Source organism: Zophobas morio, unplaced genomic scaffold (assembly GCF_036711695.1).
Source record: "Zophobas morio isolate AGI-343-1 ecotype UQ-CSIRO unplaced genomic scaffold, CSIRO_AGI_Zmor_V1 ptg000005l, whole genome shotgun sequence".
NCBI lineage: Eukaryota > Metazoa > Arthropoda > Insecta > Coleoptera > Tenebrionidae > Zophobas > Zophobas morio.
In genome coordinates this window covers 8,847,189-8,874,697 of record NW_026972110.1, presented here as the reverse complement: position 1 = coordinate 8,874,697, position 27,509 = coordinate 8,847,189, and the positions used below count along the sequence as shown (strand labels likewise).

Genomic DNA, 27,509 nt, shown 5'->3' with positions numbered 1-27,509 from the left:
GACGTACGAGGTTTGTCCGGTTATACACATTTTCATTATGCGTCCAAATGTGTGGTTACCCTGAAATTATGGTTTACAGTTGTTCTCATTTTTCAGCGTTTGCATAAATGACGTACTCGTAACTTTTTTGCAGTAAATTTTGATGACGCAGATTTTGGAATAACGAATACGAAGGTGGGATCTACACCAATAAAATTTTTTTGGGAGTGGTCAACTGATTAATATTAATTTTAGTTCTATTTTTATAACATTTTGACTTATTCGTTCAGACTTCGCTATATTATTTTTATTGTGCGAATATGTTAACTGCGGTTTTAGTGGCTAACGAAAGGCGCATAGCAAAGGGTACTGAGAATATTATGATTCTGTAATAATAATGTGGTTATAGGGTAAATGTGTACCACTCTATTTAAATATACTTTTTGGTACATAATTAATTGCTCTTGAAGAAGGTAAAAATCGAAACATTGGCAGCGTTGCGTAACTGTTTACGAGTGGGAGCATGTGATTAAAAAAATAGGTACGATTTTGTTTTGTTTTACACTTGAATGCTTCGTTACGCTATATTCACGTTGATGTGATGGTAGGTTGTGACGTGTATAAATTTGTGACGCAATGTTTAAAAGCCTTTTGTTTTGTGGAGGGAGATCTATAGACAGGGTTCAATAGGTGGTAATAATTAATTGTTTATAATTTTGTCGTTTCTAATGAAACATCCTGTAGATTTTAATTTTCTTACAGTTTGTTACAATTTTTTTCAACTATGTTGTAAAGAGAGCACATGAAACTTCAAAATGTAAATTTTACTGTAGACACTACGTCAACGCACTAAGAAACATCAGGTACATGGTGTTAATAATTTTCATATGCTTGTATAGATAGATATATGGAAGTATTTTTAGAATGTAGACAAGACTTACCACCGCTGTAGATAAGCTATGTTTAAAATCGTAGTACCTATTTATCTACATTCATGTTTTGTACTAGTTGTAGGTTGTAATGATTGTTCGTGGTAGAAATAAATACTGGGCTTGCGTGATTAAAATTTTCCTCATACTCCGTCCACCTTGCAATCAGGAGTAAAAGACCTATGCCACTTCCCCTTGACTTCCGATTTTACAGTTCTTGTGCGTATCGATTTAGAATATTTAAATATAAAAGCAGATACTGTTAATTTACATGTTAGTTTACGCGGAACATACCTACTTTAATTCGAATGTTAACAATCGATTATTGTTTACACGCATCTTCCACTTGAAGGCTGTGTTCAAGGTTTAAAAAAAACCGTTTGTAAGGAGGTTTAAAAAAACTGTATGTAAAGGATTTCCTTTTTTTAATCTTTTATAGATCTTATATGGTAATTGTTGCGTTTTAATTGAATTACAATCAAAACAATAAGGACGTCGAACTTTGGTTCACCGAAACGCGCAATCTTTCGGCAGGTTTACATAAACCAGTCACGTGAAAGATCTTTAAAATAACTGCGGCTGTGTTTTCTGAAATTCAATGTACTGATGTTTGATGAACACACTACATACACGTTCAGACTCGAAACTGTTTTTGTTGTGTGCCAATTACCTCCTCACTTTTATTACAGACGGAATTAGGTGCTTATTTATACACATCTCAGAAGCATAACCTGTTAAAAAAAATACGGTCGTAAACGTAACAAAATATACATGTAAACATAAAAGTAATTCATGACGAAAACATGGACTTCATGTTAATATTATGTTGATGTAGTGTGTACATGTGACGATAATGATGTGGATCGTTATTGCTAACTAAAATTTTCATAGTGGTGGTAACAATGTGTTAAAAAAACCTCTTTGCAATAGCTTATAAAATTTGAAATCGTTAGATCCATTTTAAAAATACAGTTAATTTTATAAAACTACCAAAGAATTATCTAATTGAAGTAAAATTTTTGAGTTGAGCGAAATTATGGCTTAGAAATTTCTCAATAAATACATCTAAATAAGCTCGAAGAGTGGTATTCGCACTTTTGGTTTGTCTCAATAAAATTTCCAAAATATCTCTAGCGTCAAGCTGAAGACTTTAATATGAAGGAGAGCAATGATTTATGAAACATGGTACATTCCATGCATTTCAGAAATGTTCAAGCATTTTGAAGTTGTCACTACTGTAAAATTATGGTTCTAAATTTGAATATATTATGCTGAAAGAAGTATGTAATTCAAACAACTCTTTTTCTGCATCAGCAAGTTTACAAAAAAAAAGCATAACAAAGACTTCAAAAATTTAGGCTAGAACGATGAATAGATACACATCGAAAAAAGCAAGTTATTCTGAAAATGCATTCTATAAATTTATGGAAATTTTGACAGTGGAGTATTTGGAATTGACTTTTTAAACATTAAATGTGGACTAAAAAATAGCAAAATGTAAAAAAAATGGAAATACCTGGTAAAACTGTGAAATATTCAAACAACAGAAAAATGTATTTATTATTATTGGAGCAATATTTATGTTACTGATAAGTCGTTAAAGTTATTGTTGTTGCGTTACAATAAATACGTTAGCATGAAAAAACTAATTACTTTTACAAAAACATCTACACAAAAACATAAAAAATATTCTGTTAATTCGTTCTAGAAGGGAATTAGAAAAAATTGTTTTAATTTAGTCAGCAAACGAACCTATTTGTTCTTGTTTGGAAGCAAAAGCTCAATGCATATTTAAATGTTTTGTTACAAATATAACAAAGTTACTGATTAATTAATAAGATACATATATAGTAAAAGTTGTTAATTAAATTTTAGGGACTTAGTGAGATGTTGGTGTGATTGAACACTTTGCAAATTTTAGAGACTTGTTTATTAAGCTTATATTTATTTATTTTCATTCATCATAAAATTCTGATTCTCGCAATTTAATAATTATTATTTACTTCGCTTTTCTATGTAGCTATTTGAGTTCCAGCTTCATTGAATAGGCAGTTTTTATTTACAGGAAATAAAAGTCATTCATAAATATATTACCGGAAGATAAATATGTGTTCAGGTTCAGCTACGAAACGTCAAATCTAAGTTTTTTTAGTGGTTGTCAAAAACAAAAATACATTACTATTACCTACAAGGCAATTAGTTTACTTAATTAAATACTTCACATGGAAATAAATAATCTTGTCAGTTAATATGCTTCAGAGTAATGTTTGCAAGAAAAATATTGCTTATTTCTTCAAGTTTTAATATTTCAATCATATTTGAAGGTGAGACTTCCGTTTTTAAAAAATAGGAATGACATTAAGAAAATATCTAGAACACATAAAAATTAATTAATCTTATATGTTTAAGTAGAATTCTTTGTATTTTTCTACATTTGAATTAACAGTAAATGTGTCAGTTGTGCAGCAGTATGTACCACCTATACAACTGATCCAACTCGAATTCGTTTTATTTTCAGTTCAGCATGATACCTATGAATTTTAATGTCTAAAACATAAGATCGTTTTCCCAAAATTTCGAACAAAATACCTATAGGGTGTCCAAAAAAAAAAATAGCGCACCAATACTATGACAAGTTGTTCATGACCATTTATGGAGCAGAGGAAAAGTAATTTAAAAAATCTTTTTGTCCAAATGTAGAAGATGTAGCCGTTCAAATTTTTTTTTCAAAATTTCACCAAATTTTAATTCACTACGTTCTTGGGTATCTGAAACGGATTGCACTTTCGTTATTCAAAATAATTTTGGAGACATCGTGTCTTTATCCATAGATTTTTACATTTTATAACATTACCAAAAATTTAAAAATTGTTTAGGATGAATCTGAGGAAAGTGACTAAATTTTCACTTTTTTTGATCTATCTATCTAAATGGATACTTAGTTGATGTAAGTGAACGTCTAATTGAGGTAAAGAATTTTTTAATGATTTTTCTCGGACTTAGAGTTGCGAATTTAATCATGCATCGCCGAGTTTTTGAACAACCTGTAGTTAATATTTTTTTGCGATAACTAATAAAATAATTTACATTTCAGAAAAGTATTCCAACTTACTTTTCAATCACTGTTTTTCCATGACCTTTTCAACATTCGGAAAAAAAATTGTTAATATTATGCAATTGTTGAAGTAGTGGTAACGTATTGTTTAAAATTCAAGCAATTCCCTTATGTAATTTTTAGGTAATTTGATGGTTAAAACTCATTCATATGTAACGTAACAAATGAATGTGCATTTTATAAATTGCAGGTAAGTAACATTGTTAATGCATTGTAAATGAGACTCACTTGGCAAAATCATGAGATGACGTCACAAATTTGTTGAGGGAGATGAGTGACCGGCCTTTAGTTAGTACGTGGCCTTCCGTGCGGTAATCTTAATAACGCATGCCCAGAATTTAAGTATGAGTTTGGTTGTTTCGAAGATTGTCTGTTTAACAAAATCAAAAATATACGACAGAAAAGTAGAAATAGTCACCGCCATTTTTGTGTTCGCATTATGAAATTAACAAAAACGAATCTTATTTTTTTTTCAATGGTATCACAACTAAACACTGTAATAACAAAAATCATGTTTTTTATTGTGAATGCAGTGCAGTGTATACTCCGGTGCATAAGAATTTTAAAGAACTAAAATGATTTTTAATAAATTTATTAAAATTAAAAATAATTATAATCACTACTAGCACTGTATTTTTTAATCCAGTTGTGGAATCTTGGTGAGTATCAGCATAAATCTTCTTACTAGAGTGCGCCAAAAATTTTCGATAGAGTTTAAGTCTGGCGATCTAGCTAGCCACCTCATAACTCACACTTCTTGTTCCTGGAAGCACTTAATATTACCTAACTTGTTTTGCATTGTTCTTCTGAAAAAAACATTCTTCCTTCTCCACCAGAATTCTCCTCGTCCCTGGAACACAGTACAAGAAATTTCGCTTTTTTGAAAAATTATAAAATCAAATTGCATTTTTTTGTGATAAAGTAAGAAAAAAAGGATTTTTTTAGAAAATTTGAATGCTTAGAGGAAAAACTCAAGGCAGATTCATAAACCGTAAATGCGAGAGTATATTATTTTTTAAATTTAAGAATGTTTAATGTACAAATTTTTAGGGGATGCCATCAAATTTTTGGTGGGATGATTAGACAAATTTTGGTTACCGTCTACATGATATTCACAACAACATATCAGATTTGGTCTGGTAGTTTTGGAGATTATTTATTTAAAATAATCGACTACGAAAACATTTTAATCCACAGTTTTGTGACTTTATTCTACCCGAGATAAGTTTAAGAAAAAGCTCTTGCAAGTATAGATTTATCGATTTAAAATAACCTTTTCACTTTTAATGGCTACATTTTAGATGTTATACTAAACGTGTCACAATTCATGCTAATCTAAATACTATTTTTATATATAGTAGTATTACTAGCAGTAGTGCTAGTAGTCGGAATGACAATAATAATCTGATAAATTTGAACGGTTAATTGCATGTTTTTTCGCCGTTTCATAACCCCTAGAGTATGAAATAATAGTTGTGCCATTTCCATCTGTCTGGCATCTGTTTACTGTCTGTCATAATATCGTGTAGATGGTAAGTAAAACACTAATCAAAATTTGTTTGACATTAACAATTTGATGCCGTCATCTTAAAATTTTGTAAAGTAAATCTTATTTAAATTTTATAAATAACATATTCTATACCTATTCTATTTTTTTAATCTTAGACATCCAGATTAAAAAAATCAGAATCGAATAACAACTCTTAAGCATGGTAAATCCCTAATCAAAATTCATCTGTTTATCTCCTCCAAAAACCTGATGACGTCATCTCAAAATTTTGCGGGATAAATCTGATCTAAAATGGACAAAATATCAACAGTCTACACCACACTTGTGGTTTATTAATGTATTCAATATACATAATATATACAATTTACTGCATTGATTGAAAAAAAAGATTACTTTATTCCTGAAATTGTGGAAATACAGTAGGTACTGTTGTTACAAGTAAATATTACACTCTACTTCTTCAAACTGATAGATGTGTCCTTGCTTAAACGTTGATGACGTTATCACAAAAAAACTACAGGGGTTGTGATAAAAATTGCAAAAACTAATTTTATAATTTATCTAAGAAATTGGATTTGTTTGATCGTACTTCAGGGGGGAGGGAAGTTCTGCGTAAATGATTGTAGATAAATTTTTTATTGCAGATGGTTTAAATAACTTCAAACTTGTTAAAGAAAATCTTAATGAACATGATTGAGTATATTATTAGCCGTTTCCTTTTATGGTTATAGGTAGGAATTAATACGTTTATTTATCTATTCTAGATTCTGATATAGAAAGCAGTCCCCATTTGTTCAGTTTTTGTGAGATATTGTTGGAGTTATAATGATAAGATAAAATTGTTTTAAGCAATTAAATAAGTGACTTAACACAGTAATAACTGAATCTACGTATAAAGACAATTTCAACTGCACAGTGAGCACAAACAGAAATTTCAGTCGTTCTATTCGTGTTTAGAGAGACATATTTTATAGACTTTTTAGTAGTTACAGTTCACATGTTAACCTTATCACTCTATTTTGAAATTGTAACATAACCTTCCAGATTTTTTCCTAAACAATTTGTGCTTGCAGTTCCGGCATTTTGGCGATACCTAACACAAAAAAATAATTAAACAGTGCCTAATTATCCGAGCGGTGAAATTCGTGAAAAAAGTTTATGCATGCTGAAATTTCCATTGAAAAAGCTCCCGCGGTTAGTTCTGCCAACCTGCGTATAAAATCGCGTAACAAAGCGCTCACACTCACAGTATTATCTCGCGCGTCGCGAGTATCATACCTCGACGACCAAATTGGTGGTTTCAGTAATTTATAAAACAAAATTTATTAGTTACGTGATTGAACCAGTTTGGTCTTTGTGAATGAAAATCTCGGGTTCAAAATTCGCGAGCGACGAGATCAAATATCGAATCATCACGAAGTGTCTTCAAACGATAAGAAGATAACCGAACAGAATTTTAGTACGAACAAATTAGTTAAAAAATGAAGTACTCAGTGATAAGTTTGACGTTTCTCCTCTTTGTTTTCGTAAGGCTTTCGAATTGCGCGCCCAGTGGTGGAACTAACAATGCACTGGTAAGTATTGCATTATTTTTATAACACGCAACCAAGGTTTGTCAATATTTAAGGTAACTTTATTTAAGTTAAGGCAAAATTGTGGTCTATATAACTTAAATTTGTTAGCTTGCGCTCAAACAAAATAATATTACTTCCGATAATTATTATTCGAGATGAATATTTACAAAGTAATACGTATTTAACGCGCATCATTCATTTTTATATTTACTGCTTTCCAAAATTAGGTCTAGTTTTATCAGACAAAAAGATAATCACAAACGTGCTGTGTACACATTGCTTCAAAATAAATGAATCACTTCAATTATCGTTTGTTTCGGTATTTACTGTTCGAATCGCTATTTTTCTCACTTATATTCAAATCAAATTTGAGCTTGAGGGATTAAGAAAAATGTAAAGTCAACAAAGTGGGGGCGTGTGGGTATTGACAAGCTTTGGCGCATTTAAACAATGTCTTTGTTGTTAATCGGAAATGTGGAAAACAGTATTTAACGTAGACTAGAGTGAATCATAGTTCTGGGTATTGGCGCCGTTTACTGGAGAGGTCGCTTGATGATTTCAATTGCTGAGGTTGCCGCTATTCGTCATCAATGATCTGATAAATGGTGATAAAGATGACTTCGAAATTCGAGTGGGAGTGGGGGAGTCCCCTACCGGAAGCTATTGTCTTAGGCATTTCTTGAATTTATTTAGTCGGTATAAAATGCAGATTTTTAATTTTTTTAATTGTCATTGAAGATACCTTCCCGCAAGCGTTTACGTTTTTGCATTCGTAGCTTCTATTTGTGTTTATAATTAGAAAGTCCATTAAGAATCGTGAAAATTGGTGGTGGCGGCATAAGTCAAAGTGTGAATCATCGTGATTTGATTACTGTATAAAACTTGTTGTGTTCATCTGAGAAGCATCATAAGGATATTAGATATTTTTTGCAGTAAAAATAAAAAGCTAGTATGAGAATTATGCATAACATTAACATTAACATGGACAACATTTTTAGGCAAAATATGTGTGCAGTTGTTATGGGGAGAGTCTTATTAAAGTTACAGGGTTATCGAATTGAAATTTCGCATATTTTTTTTAAGCATACAACTTAACCTTGCCCTAAATAATATTTTAATTTCACTCTTTTAGCAATATATTACATAATAATGACACTACTTAATTATTGTTAATTTTTTATTCTTATTCACTGATTTAGAATATTTTTAATATTTTGGAAATTTGCTTTTCTTGATACAGATTTACATTGTTAAAAGGAAATTGATAAAAGTTCAAATATAAATGAAAAATCTCACTTTCTGTTGACCTGTTTAAATTTTCACTAAATGTAATATATGTTCTATGTTGCATGTCAACTCAGTATACCGGAAGCTATTTTTAGAAAATTAAGAAAAAGTTATTGCAAGTAAAATCAAACTTAAGGTTCACTCACATCACATTAACCTCATTCCCGATAACCTAGCAGGATGAGGTACCCGAAGTTTGTTTTTCAGTTTACAAAAAATTTTCAGCAAGGAAATTATGTATCATGTACGCAGTAAAACGCTGACCCAAATTTAGCTGTTTTTTTAATTTTTGAAAAAAAAAAAAAACTCTTGCACTTGTGGTGTATGAATCCGTATATAGTGTTCATCTTAGACATCGAAATTTTTGAAAAGATCAAAATTGTGTAACAATATTTTGTAATTTAACTTTGAAACTGCATAACTGAATGCTCTAAAATCTTACAAATATGTTTTAAGATTGTCATAGTTATGGTAAATTGTTAGTCAAATTTATTTGTATATACCCCCAAAAAAATTATGACGTCATCTCAAAATTTTGTCCGAATAAATTCCATCCAAAATGTGCAAAATATGATGAATCTATGCTTGTGATTTATCATTCCATTAAAAATTTATAGATTGTTTGTAAGAGGTGATTAAAAAAATTAATGAATGAGCCCGTTTATTTTCTTGATAAAATCAGGAACGGCTCACTTAATTTTCCCGAAAAATTGGGAATACAATACTGTTATCATTACTATCACACTGCACCTACCCAAATTGATATGAGTCCTTTGGTTTGAGTATGTGACAGAAACTGTTTGTTTTAAAATGTATGGTTAAGTTTATCCCAATTAGATGCCATAATAGTAGACATCCCTACTCGCCTACTCCAAGTGATTTTTCAATTAAATACCTGTTATTTAAGGGGCGAGGCAAGTTCTATCAAAATGAACTTCGGCCAATTTTTTCATAAGTTGCTATTTCATTGGTTTACAAATCTGTTATAGTTACAGTTAATTTGGACAGATTTTGTTGTTATTGTTATTATAACTAGACGAGAAATTGGATAGAAACACAACATTTATGTAATTAAAACTAGCTGTTTCCCACTTGGTGTCACAAAAAATTACCAACAGATTTTTTTGAGAACAATTTTGACGTTAAAGAATTTCCTTGTTTGTTTGGTACAAAGCTAATTGAAGTTTTGTTTATTTTGTTGTTATTTCGAAAACAAATCAGGCTGGAAGTTTGCTTGGAACATATTCATATTTTTAGATAGTTGTATTTGTATTTAAGCTACTGTTTTTTTTATATGTGTAGTGACCGAAAATATGTGTTGTGATTAATTATTATTAATTAGTTCTGATTTGTTGAATCATCAACGAATATAGAAAAAAGAGAGTAGTTCGAAGGTTCTTTTGTTTTTTGTTTTGTTACTTATCTTGTCGATAACTGACTTAAAAAATAATATATCAATAATATCTATAAATAGTTTCAATATACGTGTTGGATTAACATTAGACGTTTTTATCTAAAAGTAAGATGTCAAACGTCCAACTCAAAGTCATTTAAAGTGGATGTTATTTGACGAGCTATAAAGTCTAAAAGCAGATCTAATTATCTTTTGTATGTAGAGACGAATTCCATAAAATTAGTACTTACTGACTTACTGTCTGGTTTCCAGAGTAATTAATTGTTTACGAACGATACTTCGTCTATCCGGTTTGTCTACTTCGTGTAGTAAAGCATTTTCAACAATTACTGAGTCCTTGAAATTAACAACTTTGGAAAATATTATGTAAGTACACAAGATTTGACTTGTTTTCTATAAATGATTATATTTATTGAAAATTTACAATTTTCAATTTTGCCGCTTACCACCAAAGTAACAAATACTTTGCACCATAAAACAAGATTTTATTTATTTTATTTAGAAAAATTAGGTTGTTGTTAGATCACTTTTAAAGCAACAAATAATTGTCACAAATAAGGAAAGGGATAAATTTCTGTTAATAGTTAACTTCAGTTGTATAGTTGGTATTTGAAATTGTAGGTACATATACAAGGGGATGCCAGAATAAGTTACGATTCAAATACATTGTTAATTCTTTTTTCTGTTGGCTGAAAAATTATTCCGATTTTGACTATGTGGGTTCATTGTTTTATTCAGAGAACTATCGGTGTTATGTCATAATAATTACCAGAAGTGCGCCGTAAATTTAATTTGAAATAATTTGGGCTATGACTTTTAAATGGGCCACATGAATAACACCATAATAACCTCCTGGCTTTATTGTTTTGTGTTTGCCCTTGCTCGTAATTGAATTTGTTGTGTGGAGCAGAGTTATACGAATACGGCAACGATTTGATTAATTGGTGTAAATGCCTCAAAGACCCGCATCAAGATATCCATTTTAAAAATCAAGCACTTTAAGCAATTTGATGTATCTGGTACGTGATGAATGAATTACGTGCTTATTATCCTCGACTATCACACAAAAAAGAATTAAATGGTGATCTCTTGACATAACCGAGCACTTCCTCTGTGCATTTGGCGTAATCAAGGTGAATTCCGCTATTTCCGGGTAGAATGTTTTATTGGAAAACCTTGAAAATTATCATTATCATGCGACACAATACCTGTGTCGGTATCTTCCGAAGTTGATGATAGTTGTTTTGATTTTTTTGAAATTATTTGAACTTTGTTCACGTTGTATCTGCTAGTGTTTACCCATTTACCATTATGTAACGTTTAGAATTAGGCATTATTCAATAACGTGGGTCTGCCCACTTCAGAGTTCATGAACACAACTATGTCTAATCGAGGAAATCAGCGAAATCGACTTACTTAGCAAGCCACGAAATGAGAAATATTGGTGTAGAAAGCTACATGATTGTATTATTTGGGTCTTTTTCAGTGACAACCAACAAAAATTCATAAGTGATGAAATTTGAAATTGTTAAAATTCAGTCTTGCTGCGGCAATTTATTTGACAATCGTTTCATTTCGTATTTAGGTTCTATTTTTGTTTTACTTCTAGCGTAAAGAGTGACATAATAGTTAGTGTTTTGCACCCATATTTCGTTCTGGTTCCTACCACTTTCCCTAAAAAAAGAAAGCTTATTCTTGATAAAGTACATGTCATTCACTGTTTTCAGAGTGGTTGCAGCACATTGTGAGATTTTTGCAAAAACAGATTTATTATCAGTTTTTAGTGTTGGTCGAAAAATAAACGTTACGCTCCACAAAAACGATCGAATATAAGTATAAGCACTCAGTTTTGAAAATTAAGAAAAGTTAAGCTGGTGAAAAGAGTACAAAATTCTCACCTTTGCTGCACCAGCATGATGGTTGTCGAGATGCAAATCAAAATTGGTACAGATAAGATATAGATTTCAGTAACGTGTTAAAATATTTGCCACCATAAGTTAATGTTCCGTAAACAAATAAATAATAGAATTTTCTCCATTTACGAGGTTGTATAAGAGGATCATTGCCCAGTAAACAATTTGTTGACATAACGTTGATTCAACGTTTTTTGGCGTTGAAACAACTTTTTCGTCGAATTTTGAATCATCTGGTTTGAAATACAACTTATCTGTATCAACGTTGCAATAATAATCTTACAATAATTATATTAATGTGACGTATATGATGAAACTACGAGTGATAAAAGTGATAAAAAGAGATAACAGCATGTACAAGCTCCATACAGTTTTTATAATGACACTCTAAATAAATAAAATTTAGAATACAGCGCATGCACAAAATGTGTTATTTTAAAATTCTTTCTGTATCACAACAAATGTTCGACTGTGGATCCCCAACTCTGAAATCATTTTACGAATTAAAAAAGATCATACAGTTACCAACTTTCTGCATGGCTGAAGGGAGGGGTTAAACTAAAAACAAAAATCTAAGATTGGAAAAGTTCTTACCTACTTTTCATGATACTTTGTCTTTTCAAGGATTTCAAATCAATCATATACAGAAAATTATAATACAGGTGTTAGTTGAATATTTTATATTATGCTACGTTTATAGGAATATTGCGTGGCTCGTATTTGCTTTTATTTTTACGCACTTAAACTTAATTCGTGATTAAATAATCACGAACGTCAAATGTGTATCAGAGCTGTAAAATTATGACGTAGATAATAATAAATACTTCGCAGATACCTATACCTACAGGCTGTTCGACCATACGGCGCAAAATAATCATTTTACATATAAAATTCGTTTTCATTTAAACTGAATTATTTGCTTCTATGTATACCTACTCATTTTCACTTAGAGTATAAACAGGTAAGGTATAGGTGGTAACGACATGTTACCATGCAATCATTTATTACTTTTCATATATTGTTTTAAGTATCATTAGCGGTTAGTACTTGAACTTGATCAAAAAGCATCCACAATCATGGAATTTTAAAAGTTCCGGTGTCCTTTCTTAATTTTTTAATGATGTAAACTCCTGTCATTTAGCATACAATCAAATAATCAAATTATTTTAGTGGATTAAATCACTCTGATACCATAATACAGAAACCTTGTTCACTACCCTATTTGACCGTCAAATGAAGGTGACAATTATAAATATAAATCAAATGACAACCTTTGGAGGCTTTAGATGCTTGCGGAAATAATGAATAAATAATATGCGTATGTACTTCACACACAAGTGAGTTTATTTAAACTGCTTTTCATATTACATATGCGTGATAACCTATCTACATAAAAACGTGTTTAATTATTTCTTGTTATTTAAGAATTATAAAAGTGCTATTAGAATCGATTGTTTTTACATTAAGGGTCAAATACATGTGAGCGATGGTCATTGACAGATACTTTTGCGGATGATTACTATTCAAAAGGCGTTTAACACTTGAAACGTGTCCTTGAGAGGTAACAATGCACATTATTTTTCTATAAATCAATTTTTCGGGTTCTTAGTCAAAATGAAGCGATTTTTGTGACAGTGTATTGTTCTTGTTCCGATTAAAGAATAAATTACAACTTAAATGTGACTGAACTTACTCATTTGTCTCGGGTTTGTATGAGCAATAGGTCAGGTGCATGCTTACAGCATTAATAAAATGAATTATATTTGGAAGTTCATTGCCACTGGTGTTGAAATTATTTATAAATTTCCTGTCGATCCGCCGAAATTCATGGTCAATGCTTCTGTTAAAATAAATAATTAGAAACATCCTGATGCATTCGGATCTGCATTTTTTTGACACAGTGATGCTAATTTCTTCACAAAGGGTTTTTTCATAGCTTAATGTCCAAAGCATGTGTTCCGTACATGAGTCAGCGGGTTGCAAAATAAAAAGTATTAAACATCTGTGGTGAGGATGAGCACGATTTCTGTTTGAAAATAATAATTATTTAATAATGATGCACAACAGACGTCCGGAATCATCTGCTACTAATTATAATGTACAGAACCCTCTGGGCTGAAATTTATGGATGCACAATTGAAGTTTGTTTCTACGTTATAGATGTAAAAATAGTTTTAAAATAGTGAAAAATATCTATTTCTAGAGTGGAAAGAGATGTTCAAATGAAGATCGTAGCAAAAGAATATCACATATGTGTATTTAAAATCTGCATGGAAATAGAAAAAAAGTATTTAGGTTCTTCAGACAGTGTATAAAACTTGGAAAGTCAACAGATTAAGTAATTACATCCATCAGAAAAGACTAATTTTTGAAGCTAGGTTCCTCTGATGAGTATCTAATTCTACGTTATCTTGGCACTGCATAAGTTACAAAATGCAACCTTAAAGTTACCAGCCCGATTACTTTGGAATTTTAAGTACATCTTGATTAATGTAGAGACGCCAAAGATAAGCCACAAAATTGACAAGGTATTAAAAAATCAAAAGTCTTAAGTAGATTTCACTTGAAATGTGCAGTGTCGAAGACTATATTATGTCTAACTTTGGTAAGATACTAACACACATTTCTTATAGAATAATCACTAAATTTTTGTGACGTATTTATTAAAAAATATTGTGGGTTATGCTTCAGAGATGGAAAGTCTCTCTAAAAAAAAAATTCTTTACACTACTTAATTTATTTTGGGTGTTATCGTTATGCGTGAACAAACTCGTTTTATTTACGAAAATGTATCACATTCACACCATTAAAGTGAGAAAAAAGTATAATTTTCTCCACACTATTTGCTGTCATAGTACTGCAATGTAATCGATTTTTAATTGTGTTTATTTCTGCCGGAAATTACATAAACTTAAATTTTTCAAGCAGAACGGCATGCCTTCATGTTTTTGAATGACATTTAATACCTAAATAGCTTATGTGATATATGTTTATTGAAATCATACCCGCATGTGTTTAATTATTTTTAATGATGAAAATTGTTTCAGCAAAATTACTGAAAAAGAAATAACCATAAATAAATAACAATTCATTGTTCAATGAAGCCAAATTTTGGATCTGCTTTTATTTTATAATGTACTAATAGTTTAAGAATGCCCGTGACTCAAGACATGTTTGTGATTTCCTTACCTTTGAAATCTACGATGTCTTAAATGATATTTACTGAAAATCTGTTATTCAGAGCAGCGCAGGTAGATGCAAGGCTACTCTTAAAGGTCACGTGTTTAATATAATGCCCGACACGCTATCCCGTAAAGGGAAACATTTTAATACTAGCCAGACAAAGGGAATTATAACGCTGCAATTCGTAATGTACGAACACAGTATAGGTTAAAATTATAATATTCTGTGGAAATAACCTTTTAGTTAGTCAGCACTGCATTATTGTAGGAAAGAGTCATCCGTTTAATTTGGTTACTTCCACTTGTGACAGGTACCGATTTGTTTTTCGTACTGAATCTTAAATAAGGCACTTTATTGATTTCCATTTTTTATGTCACTTTTCTGGGTACATCGTACCGTTATTAAATGACTGTGCTCAAACACGATGTCAGCGAAATTTGACATTTTAAAAGTGGAGGCGATTGACTTTTCTTAATCATGGTCTATGAATCGAATCGCCCACCTATTTCCTTATTTGTACGAATAACTTACCTAGAATCTGAATGAGTAAATACCTGTGCATGTGAGTCAGATGTGAATTAATTAAGTAATGCTAAGATTGGACAAGGTCAGTGTTACTACACAGATATGAGACATATTGGAAAATTTTATTATAATCGATTTTTTGCTTATTTCACGTCAGAACGATTCATCTAGGATTTTGACAGACACATTTTATAATATTTTATATTTTTAATAAATGTGTGTATTTTTGAAACTTTCAACTTTGGGTTAAAACCGCATATAGTATATAATAATAATAATATATGAATAAAAATATTTTTTGAAAAATCACGTCTCCTGTTGTCAAATGTTGTGGCCTTTTTCTAGAAGTAGCAACTATAGAATCTAAAAAACCGATACAAATAATTAATTTCGGCACAATTATTTTTACCAAGTATAACATTTTGATTCAGTAAAGATTCCAGCACACCTCAGTTTACTCTGAAAGTGAAACCTTCCTTGAACTTGAACTTGTTATGACCGACACGTGCTATTGTTTTTCATATATGTGAAATTTTTTCACAAGTTAAATTCGGAACATCGAACATGTTTCGAATAAAGTTATCATAATGCATCAACTATGCATAAATTTGAAAATGTTAAGTCAGTCAAAAAACATTCATGATGAGTTACTTTGTGTGACTCATAACGACTGTATAACTGTTGCGCTATCCTTGGACTTGGGAGCTTTAATAAGCCTTTTGTCAAAAACAGGTTGACAAATGATAAAATTGCTGTTAATGAAATATCGCAAAGTGAGTCATGTTTTAGTTATCTTTCAAGTACCATTGACCGAAAACAACTTCCTCACAGCGATAAAAAATTTACGCAAAAATCGATAAAGATTTCTTTTGGGTTAGGAAATACAAGAAAGTAATTTAAATTATACAACACTATTACATGAAGAATTCCAAAAAACTATACAAATTGTGTTATGTCATTAAAAAAAAAAAAAGAAAAAGAGCATTTGCGGTTTATCGCGTTAAACTTACTACTTTCTCAGCGCGAATGTTTCAAAACACACTATTATTCATGAATTAATTCGAGTAATGTTATCTTGTTTAAATATAATTTTAAAAGCAAGCAAACGTTTAACTAAACAAGCATTTCAACACCATGACAATACAACTAATCAGCAATTTTTTTCAGCTGTATTTATCACAATATGGATACTTAGGAGGATCCGCGAAAAGTGTTGGAAATTCGAGCGCACTACAAGATGAACGTGTTTTCCAAAAAGCAGTAGAAGAATTTCAGAGCTTTGCTGGTCTTGAGGTCACAGGTAAATATTGTGCTTTTACGCATCATCAAATCACAACAATCACAGTCGCGTAAAAATATGTCAAGCCATTATAATAGGTTTAGATGGGTAATTATAGATGCATTTCCTTTGTTGTCATTATCATTGCTCATTCTATCAGTTTTTTATAACGTACATTTCATAACATTTTATGTGGGTTCAATAGTTAAGGTCACAGCGATCATGATGGTACTGTCACCATTAGTGTTTTAATAAATAGTAAGTGATATTCATGGTGATTTTTTTTACAGGGCAACTGGACGAGCGAACTCTCAAAGAAATGCAGCTCCCGAGGTGCGGTGTTAAAGACAAAGTAGGAACCGGAGATAATCGCGCAAAACGATATGCTCTACAGGGTGAGTCATATAATTCGCAAATTGGTTCTTTTCTCCCACAAATTGCCATTTATATGTGTGTTTAATTCCGGTGTAAACACACATTTATTTACGGGCATTGTAGATGCAAGAGTAATGGTTTACAGTTGCACAAACTGTTATTGGATGTCAGTTGAATAAACCATAGTTTAAAAGTGAAATTTCTCATTCGTTAGCAGGAGATTTGGTCCATTGCGTACTACACACAACAGTCATCCAATCTGCTTAACATATTTATTGGAGTTTGTAGAGTATGTAAAACGCGTTGTTCGTTCACTAATTAGGTAATTCCAACTTGTTTTGAAAGATATAATAGTGATAAATCTCTCGCCTTCACACCGGATGTTACCAATAAAAATATGACAGAAATATAATCCTTTTTGTGTGCATTTTCACTTTTAAAAATATTTTTTATGTTGATGCAGGTAGCAGATGGAAGGTCAAGGATTTAAAGTACAAGATCTCAAAATATCCAAAAAATCTCGTCGCTAGAGAAGTAGATAAAGAAATTCATCGAGCATTTTCAGTATGGTCTGAATACACTGACTTAAATTTTACCCCAACGAAAAGTAGTGCGCATATCGATATCAGATTCGAAAGTGGAGAACATGGTGATGGAGACCCATTTGATGGTCCTGGTGGTACTCTAGCTCACGCATATTTTCCCGTAAGTAAAAACAAATCTGACTTTGAATATACCATTAAAGACAAAAATGTATTCATTTCTTTACAATTTTTATATTCACTAGTATTAATTCAGTCTCAGAATAATTTTCCATCTGTTATTTAAACTTTATCTGTGTACAGGTTTTTGGGGGTGACGCCCACTTCGACGCTTCCGAAAAGTGGACCATCAACAGTTACCGTGGCACAAATCTCTTCCAAGTAGCTGCTCACGAATTTGGTCATTCGTTGGGTCTTAGTCATTCTGACGTCAGAGAGGCTTTAATGGCACCTTTCTACCGTGGATATGATCCTATTTTCGAGCTCCATGAAGACGACATTCAAGGAATCCAAGCCCTTTATGGCAAGAAAACGCGAAAACCCGTGGGTGGTAGTCCTGGAGATTCTGATTTTGAAGGAAGTAACACCCCGAGTCATAAAGTTCCTGCACCTCCGGGTTCCGTGGACGTCAATTTATGCAAGGATCCCAAGATTGATACTATTTTCAATTCTGCGGAAGGATATACTTATATTTTCAAAGGAAACAAATATTGGAAGCTGACCGACGAAAGTGTGGCGCCCGGTTATCCCAAATTCATTTCTCAGGGATGGCCGGGACTTCCTGGTAACATCGATGCAGCTTTTACGTACAAAAACGGCAAAACTTACTTCTTCAAAGGATCGAAATATTGGAGGTACAAGGGGAGAAAAGTTGATGGCGAATATCCTAAGGAGATCTCGGAAGGTTTCACTGGAATTCCAGATGACTTAGATGCAGCTATGGTCTGGAGCGGTAACGGCAAGATTTACTTCTACAAGGGTTCCAAATTCTGGAGGTTCGATCCATCACAGAGGCCTCCTGTTAAATCTACATATCCTAAACCGATCTCTAATTGGGAAGGAGTTCCTAATAATTTAGATGCTGCGTTCAAGTGGACGAATGGATATACGTATTTTTATAAAGATGGCGCCTATTACAGGTTTAATGATAGGGCGTTCGCAGTAGATAAAGCGAATCCAGCTTTTCCAAGATCAATATCGTTTTGGTGGTTCGGCTGCCAAGACGCACCACAAGGAACAATAGGAACTAGTGAGTCCAGGGGGTGGCTTCTTGATGAAGAGAGCGATCAGGATAATCCTAGTGACACGCTGGATACAGGTAGGATAAAAATGTGTTCCATTAACACTATAAAACTACTGTCTACTAACTGTAACAGATTTGTTTAAAGTTCATTTCATCAATGTTTACAAACTGTTAACTGATGTAAATATCTTTATAACTAAACCTGATTTATGGATTGTTGTTAAAACCGCTCTCTTCATCAAGTATGTACAATTTTTTGTCTGTTTGCAATTATGGCACAAACATTTGCTTCACTAACCCTAACTTTAGTAGCACTAATAGTGTGTATGACTCACTCATTACTTACTTACTGCTTGAGGTGGTTGCACGGATTTTAGGTAGACTCTAGGCAGCACGTTTAGCATGTATATTTTTTGTTTAAAGAACGAACATGAATATACTTTTGTAGCACTAGAAATTTCACTGTATTTAGAGATACACTTGTGCAAGTAGATGTAAAATCACGAAAATAAGTATATTCATCTGTAGGCAATAATTGGAGGTTCTGAGCTGCAGGTTTTAATTAGTTAGTATATTTTATTAGTTTTTCGAATCAAATGGCCAATTTTTAATGGGCTCGGCTACATTCCAGAAAACTACCGCCGTCCTGCCAGCCACTGAAGGGCAGCCGCAAATCATTTCTAAGTATGTGTTGTCCCTCATTTCACACCATGTCATAAATAAATGTCATTATAAATCATGATAAAAAATGTTGCTATATTTTCTACTTATTTTTTTTTGTTTATTTTTCGTTGAAGCGCTACTTTTTTGTTACATATTTGCTTAAAGTGCTTTTAATAGAAGATACAGCCACAGTTTTTTCTATGCCTGTTCGTCTTATTAAATATAAGATAAATGATTTAAATAAATAAAAATGCAACCTAAATTTTTTGGTTAATTTGGAAAAATGTACAGTGCTGGTATTTGAATCATATAAATAACACGCTAATGTTTCTTCCAATAATACACTGCCCGTGTATTTTGGGTTGCATTTTTAAGGTACTATTCGTGTTGCAAATATAAATTATTATTGGAAAAATGTCTGCTTTACACCTCTTGACAACCACAGCTAACTTTAAACATAATAACAACGTTTAATATTTTGATTAAATAGTTAAAGCTAGACATTTTTATTAATACTTTCACCTAAAGTTGTACATAAATAATCACCCATAGTCATACATAAAAAGCCGTCAGAAACACCAAAGTAATTTTTTATATGGAGATTTTTATTAATTTTTGTTAACGTATGTTTCGTGCTTTTTTTCAGTTGATCATCATGAACAAACTCAAGACCCTCAAGAAACTCCAGATCCAAGTTTTTACCAACAGGACGCTGGAAGTGGAAGTAGCGTGGTCAACTCCTCCTTAGTACTTTTAGTTTTAACAGTAGTGTTTGCTGTTGTTCGGTTAAATTTAGAATAGAAGAGAGATTATTTCGTTTTATAAACGAGTTAACTCTGACTGAGGACTTCAAATAATTGTTAATTTACGGTGTAGTTAAATTGTTGGGAGTCGTGTGATGTCATCGTGACGACTGTGCGAGATCAACTTAACTTCCCGTTTCGAAAACAAACCTGCCAAAGCGTTAATCTTCATGTGAACACATTATTATTTATTGACGTCAGTAAACTGTATTTTTTATAATGCTCTGTATTTTATAAAATAATTTTCGTGCAATTTTGTGATTTGTTAGTGTTATTCAAAGTTAATTTTTAAAACAATCTTTATACAAATGTGTAAATGGACATTAAATAAAAATAATACATTTTTGATAAAGCTTTATTTAGACTTTTATTTGTACCGTCTAATAACTTAGTTTTCTTCATGTAAGTTGTGTAGACCCTGACACTAATTATCACTAGTTTACAAGGTTTTATATCCAAAGACAAAAATAGTTGAATCAAAACGATTTGGGTTCGGGAAATTCAAATCTGAAAGCAGAAAAAATCCATCACGTCAGGTTTTTTCAAGTATTGATTTTAGAATAATTGGTTGCTTTTGATTTTTCTACGGGAAGTGATAATAAAAATCTGAGGTGGACCCAACAAAGATCTTTTAAAATGATACAAATTTGCTCAAAGAAATATAGGTTTATCTTTAAGAATAAGGAAGTTGTATCAAATAAAAGCAACATCCAGTATATATTATAAACATTATGACTGAAAATCAAAAATGATTAACACTAGCGTTTCTTTTATTGGCAGTACTCTCAGTTTTCCTTATAATAGATAACACATTTTCGTCCCAAAAACCTTGATACCTTCTTTTTAAGCATATTTGAACAGGTCTTCCCGCTTTAGGTACTATAATTTTACCACAAACGTAAGAAAGCTGATTTGCACTTAGTTTGCACGATTTCGAAGACATGTTTTATGCGACAATGGTGCATTAACATGAATTAGTTTAACACTAACGTGAAGATAAAAGCAAAGTTCATTATTATGGATTTATGAAAAAACCTGACGTGATAGGGATTATCCGTTTTTGGATTTGTTATCAGTAAGTAATTTAGAAGTATAAAATATTTTTTTTATTTTTGGATATGAAAATAAGCAAAACACAACATGTCTACCATTATACTGTTTATTTTTATTTTAAATCAATGTGCTCAAGTAATGCATAAATTTGATACAACGAAAATTTTCATTCGTATGGATTTTTAATCGTTCTAATCTTGACGAAAGCAGTTGATGATTCTAATTTTGAAGCAACTAATACGCTGAATCATGAAGATTTGGTACCTTTCACCTCCAAAGACGTCGATTTATGCGAAGATTCGATAATTGATACTCTCCTCAGTTCTGCTGAAGGATATACGTTTATTTTTAGAGGAAATAAATATTGGAACTAACCGACAAAAGCGTTGCCTCTTCCAGCTAACATCGATGCAATTTTTACGTACAAGAAAGGCAAAACTTACTTCTTTAAAGGATCCAAATATTGGAGGCACAAGGGGAGAAAAATTGACTGCGAATATGCAAAGAAGATCTCGGAAGGTTTTCCTGGAATTCTAAATGATATAACGCAGCTATGATCTGGAGCTACAAGGTTTACAAATTCTGGAGGTTTATTCCATCACAGAAGCCTCCTATTAAATTTACATTTCCTAAATCAATCTTTAATTGGGAAAGGGTTCCTAGTAATTTAAATGGTACTTCAGTTGCCTAGAGGTACCCCAAGGAACAATAGGAATTAGTGAATCTACCAATAGACTGATTTTGAAGAGACTAAATTGGTAATGCTGGTAAATTGTAGGGTGAAAATGTGTTTCCTTGTCGTGATATAAAGTACTGTACACTTTAAAATCTATTTGGGCAAATGACATGAGAAAAACTGTCAGCTTTGACTAGAAACCATGTCTACCGCGAATTATCGGAAAGAAAGCAAGCAACATTTAATTACGCCATACTCTATCAAGAATTTTAAACAACAAAGAATTTACACGTGTCCCCACATACATCGTCGTGGCCCGAAAATAAACCACATACCATATATAAAGAAAGCAATCAGAATCAAAATAAAGTGGTCTCGGAAAACGACAGATCACTTCGAGGTCAAAAGTTTAAATTCAAACCGTAAGAAATTATTAAACTTGTAGAAAAATACTAAAGTTCTCGCATTTTCGAGTCCACCATGATTTTAATTTAACAGATAATAACTTTCGAGTCATTTCTTGCAGAATGGATCAATGTTTAAACTAGTTTAATGCCAGTAACTATTTTAAAATCTCGGATTAGAAATTGTGAAAATACAATAACTTAGCTACATTCTACATTCCAACCCGAATTTTAAATATCCTTTACAGAAATGAGTTAAGTCTGAGTAAGTGATTTTTCATCATGTTTTATATGAAAATGTACAACAGTGTTGTTAAATTATTTTAGAACCTGAACGGTTAAAAATATTAATATGTTACACTACTGTTTATTTGTTGGTTCTTATCGTTAAAAGAAAACTCGCTTTGACCCAAAAGGCGTTATTATTAACAATAAACTTTACATAATTTAACTGTAACACGTGTTCACGTAAGTACCGGCGAACGGGGAGAGAGAGAGTAGCGAGCGGAAGTATGGTGGAGCCTCGCCTTCGTGTCAGCGCCATCTCGGAGATTTTCGCAACACTCCCCCTTTGGATTCCATGAAGCTGCCCACAGATGGAATCCAAGAACTCTGTAACCGAAAATTGTTTATTGGCAGCACAAACACGAGGGCCGCTTCCTCGAGCGTTGTCTTGGGGGTTCTGTCGGTGATGCGGAGCTATCTAACCCCACATCCTCTACTGGCGACGGAGCGGGGGATTCGTCAATGTTTGGGCCGCTTTCGGTTGGAACCTTCTTCGGACGGCCTCGTTGTCTCATGGGGAGCAAGGGTTGCACCCTATCGGCACCATCTTCGTGAATGAACGGGGTGAGAGCGGACACGTGGTACTTCCCCAGTGGTTTGTTTGGGTCGCTTCGGGAGGCGACAACATATGTCACCGGAGACTGCTTACCAATTATAATGTACGGACCATCCCGACGGGGTGCGAACTTGCTAGTGTACTTTCGATCTTGGTTGCTAAGGACATGCACGTCCACAAGTACCTCGTCGCCCACTTCGAACTTAATGGCTGGTCTCCGTCGCTGGTCGGCATATTTCTTGGCCCTATCCTGTTGTATTTCAGACCTTTCTCGAACGTCTTTAAAAGTTTCCGCGATCACCTTTAAGTAAGGCGTAATTTCCGGCACGAAGTTTTCGCTGTGCACTACCGCGCGTAAGTCTTTGTGCACATCATACGGCGTACGCATCTCGCGGCCGAAACATAAAAAGGCGGGTGTTTTACCGGTCACTTCGTGGGTAGCACTGTTCATCGCGAATCTGATAGATGGCAACGCGACACTCCACTCATCATGTCGTTCTTCAGCTAACATGGCAAGCTGTATCTTCAAGTCTCGATTCCTTCGCTCTTCCGGGTTGGCGGCTGGATAATACACTGGCGTCAGTACCTGTGAAAACCCTAGACAATGTGCCACTTGCTGCATCACCTCCCCAACGAACTGAGACCCATTGTCGCTAATAACCTGGCGTGGAGTTCCATATCGGAGGATTATTTCATTCACCAGGCACTTCGCACATGCCTCGGCAGTGGCTTTTTGTAGAGCGAACAACTCTATCCAGCGAGTAGCGGTGTCTTCAATCGCCAGGACCCACCTCTCTTGCGCGGGAGTGGCCGGGAGTGGCCCGAAGAGGTCCAGCGCCAAAGTCTCAAACCGCTGCGCCAAGACTGGGGTTTGTAACAAGCCAGGCGGTTTGTAGTTCGTGCATTTGTACTTTTGACACTTTACACAATTTCGGACATGTTGCCGTACGTCCCGTCTCAGGGTGGACCAGTAATACCTGCGATTTACCTTTTCAATAGTTCGCTCGACACCTGGATGACCTGCAATAGGTGAATTATGAAATTCGGTCATAACGTCTGGTACCTGGTGCTTTGGGACTACAAGCTGTGGCTCTTCGCTATCAACGTCCGGGGAATATCTGTACAAAATACCGTTGGACAACATATAACCGCGACCCAACCAGCGACTCACAGCCTCTTCATCGTTGGTTTCAAGGTCATTAATTATCGCCACCAACTCTTCATCCTTGAGTTGTTCATCCCGTAGCTCTCTGGTCGAAACTGAGGGAAAACTGATCTCTACGGTACAAACCTTGATGTCAGTGGGATCACCAACTATATCCGTCACTGGGGGACGCGACAATGTGTCTGCGACAACATTGCTCCGCCCCGGCGTGTATGCAACGTCTAAGTCGAAGGATTGGAGTAAGAGCGCCCAACGCGCCAACCTTCCCGACGGAGACTTCAAAGACATCAGCCATTTCAGAGGTTGGTGATCTGAAGCCACAGTAACCTTCGCCCCTTCTAGGTAGCCGCGAAACTTCTGAACGCCGAACACAATGGCAAGTGCTTCTCGTTCGGTCGTGTTGTAGTTCCGCTCCGCTGCCGTCAGAAGTCGACTAGCGTACTCAACGGGCCGTTCTTCGGGGCCCTCCCCCTGCAGTAGACACGCACCTAGAGCGTATGCACTAGAATCCGTACGCAACGTATACGGTAGGGATGGATCTGCTTGGCGTAGTATGGGTGCCGTCGTGAGCAGGCGTTTCAGCTTTTCAAACGCTTCTCCCTGTGCGCTCCCCCACGTCCACTGAGATTTCTTCTTGGTGAGGTATGTCAATGGCTGGGCGATACCCGAAAACTCCGGGATAAACCTCCGGAACCAGCTACACGTCTGAAGGAACGACATCAGCTGTTTGACGTTCGTCGGTGCAGGCATCTGGGTAATTGCCGCGACTTTGTCGGGATCCGTCGAAATCCCGCCCTTTGCGATCACGTGACCCAAAAACTTCACCTTCGAACACGCGAAGACGCACTTTTTGCGGTTCGCGCTCAATTTAAATTGTCCAAGTCTGTCGAAAACTTTCTGCAAATCTTTCAAATGTCCACCGAACGTCTCCGAGAGCACTATTAGGTCGTCGAGATAAGCCAATATGCAAACAAACAGTCGGTAACCCAACCTTAAAGCGATCAATGAGACGTTGGAACGTCGCGGGCGCGTTCCGCAATCCGAACGGCATCCGCAAGAATCTGTATAGTCCAAAAGGAGACACAAATGCTGTTTTGTCTCGGTCCTCTGCCCGCACTGGGACCTGCCAAAACCCACTCTCCAAGTCAATTGTGCTCATGTAAAAACATTGTTGGGCAGAGTGCAACACGTCGTCAATGCGCGGTAGAGGATAGCGGTCAGGTACGGTAACAGCGTTCAATTTCCTAAAGTCCACACATACACGAAAACCGCCAGTTTTCTTTGGCACCATCACCACTGGAGCAGCAAAGGGAGACTCACATTCTTCAATAATCCCGTCGTCCGCCATTTGCTGAATTTGTTCCTCCAACACTGACCTTCGTTGGGGTGACATCCTGTATGGGGGTGTAGCAATTGGCTGGTCATTGGTGAGATCGATACGATGCTCAGCATAAGGCGTTGGCTCATCTCGTCTTGAAAAAGCCTCTCTGTTTCTGCCCAGGAGTTCTGACAATTCCAGTTTCTCGCCACTGGACAGTTCGATACCCTCATCCTCTCGTAATGGTTCTAGGTCTACGGCATTCACTGGCAACCCTGTCTTTACCGTTGACTCATCCACTAATGGGTACCACGATGGTGCATCCCTGAAGCACCACCTCATCTCTGGGAGATCCAATATAATACCTGCCTGTTTTATAAAATCAATTCCCAGTAGAGTTTTGCTGTTGATGTGATCTGGTACTGCAGTCAATGACATTGGAAAGGTCCGTTCTTCAAGGGTCACTTCCACATCGAACACCTCCGTTCTCACTGGGACCGGGTTCCCATCCGCCATCGTCATCGTCTGTTGGACCGAGTGATATGGGGCTCCTATCGCCTTCAGGTGCCGAAATAAGTTGTTACCAGCCATGCTGCGTCTAGCTCCCGTGTCCACAAAGGCCAGGCCTTCTTTCCCTGCAATGCAAACTGGTAGGTAAGCTCTGAACACTTCACCACTTAAGTCCGCAGACAAAACCTCCATGGTGTCGGTTGTCCTTTGTCTCTGCTGCTGGTTAGGACACTGGGACCTGATGTGTCCAGGCTTACGGCAACCATAGCAAATAAGAGCATTTGCTGTTTGTGTGCTCATCTTTGGGGCCTGACTCGTCTCCTGACTCTTCTGTTTCGCAGCCTTCCTACACTCTCCTTGATTGTGTCCATAGTAATTACAGAAACTACAGCGCACTTTATTACGAGAGTCTTTACTATTAGTCTGTTTGACCTCCATAAAATCTTCAACAGCCCTTGCTTTTAATATAAGATCTTCAAATGTCGCAATAACATCTCGATGAACGCCTTTTCGGATGTTATTGTTTAAAAGCCCGTACACCATGTCGAGCTTGTGTTGCTCGTCCAGTTTGGGCGTTGGTGGCAGCTTGGCTAGTAGCGCCCGAGCGTGGCTTACAAATATATCTGTTGGCTCTGAAAGCGACTGCTCTCGTGAGAACAGCTCTCTAAAAATCTTGTATGGGGGCTTATTTTCCCCAAAGCTGTGCCGTACTGCTTTCACAGCATCTTCCCATACCTCAAATGTGTCCTTGACCCCTTGCCACCACGTCGCAGCAGCCCCATCTAAAAGCATGGGTAAACCTCTAAGAGCATTCTCGTCTGAAACATTGAGGCAACCTTTATACATCTCTATGGCGTTTATGAATGCTTCGACACACTCTCCTTTCGCTCCGGAGAACCTAGACTTGCATTCCGCGAATGTTCCTGAAGCCGCGGGAGTGGGTACGGGAGTTGGTGCAGGCGTTGTCAGCACCGTCCTCATGTTAGCTAGCAGCAGATCAAATTGTTCTGGGGTCAGAACTACGTTGTCTGGCATTGCGCTGGGTGATGTATGAGTACGTGACCTTAGAGAATATGTGCAGGAGACCTTTTTGTTGCGGTTGTTCCTCTTCTTTCTTTTCTCCTGTTGTGTAGTACTCGCGACGTTGCTGTTATCTTCTGTTGTCGGCGGAACGCTGCTCATGGAGGTTACGTCCAATCAAATGTCAC

At 34.8% G+C, this 27,509-nt stretch overlaps 1 protein-coding gene across 4 annotated transcripts; it reads left to right on the top strand.

The window, feature by feature from the left end:
* The first annotated feature begins 6,441 nt into the window (after positions 1-6,441).
* Positions 6,442-20,692, top strand: LOC135122613 (matrix metalloproteinase-14-like). 4 transcript variants are annotated; one of them, XM_064046900.1, is made up of 7 exons: positions 6,442-7,107; positions 16,597-16,729; positions 16,999-17,103; positions 17,547-17,788; positions 17,929-18,874; positions 19,500-19,552; positions 20,178-20,268. In XM_064046900.1, exons 1-6 carry the CDS (start codon positions 7,015-7,017, stop codon positions 19,526-19,528), a joined length of 1,548 nt encoding a protein of 515 aa, XP_063902970.1. In that variant the 5' UTR covers positions 6,442-7,014; the 3' UTR covers positions 19,529-19,552; positions 20,178-20,268. The 4 variants fall into 4 exon arrangements, with proteins under 4 accessions (XP_063902970.1, XP_063902969.1, XP_063902968.1 ...); XM_064046899.1 differs by having other exon boundaries at positions 17,929-18,943; XM_064046898.1 differs by lacking the exon at positions 19,500-19,552 and having other exon boundaries at positions 6,443-7,107; positions 20,178-20,692.
* The last annotated feature ends 6,817 nt before the right edge of the window (positions 20,693-27,509 follow it).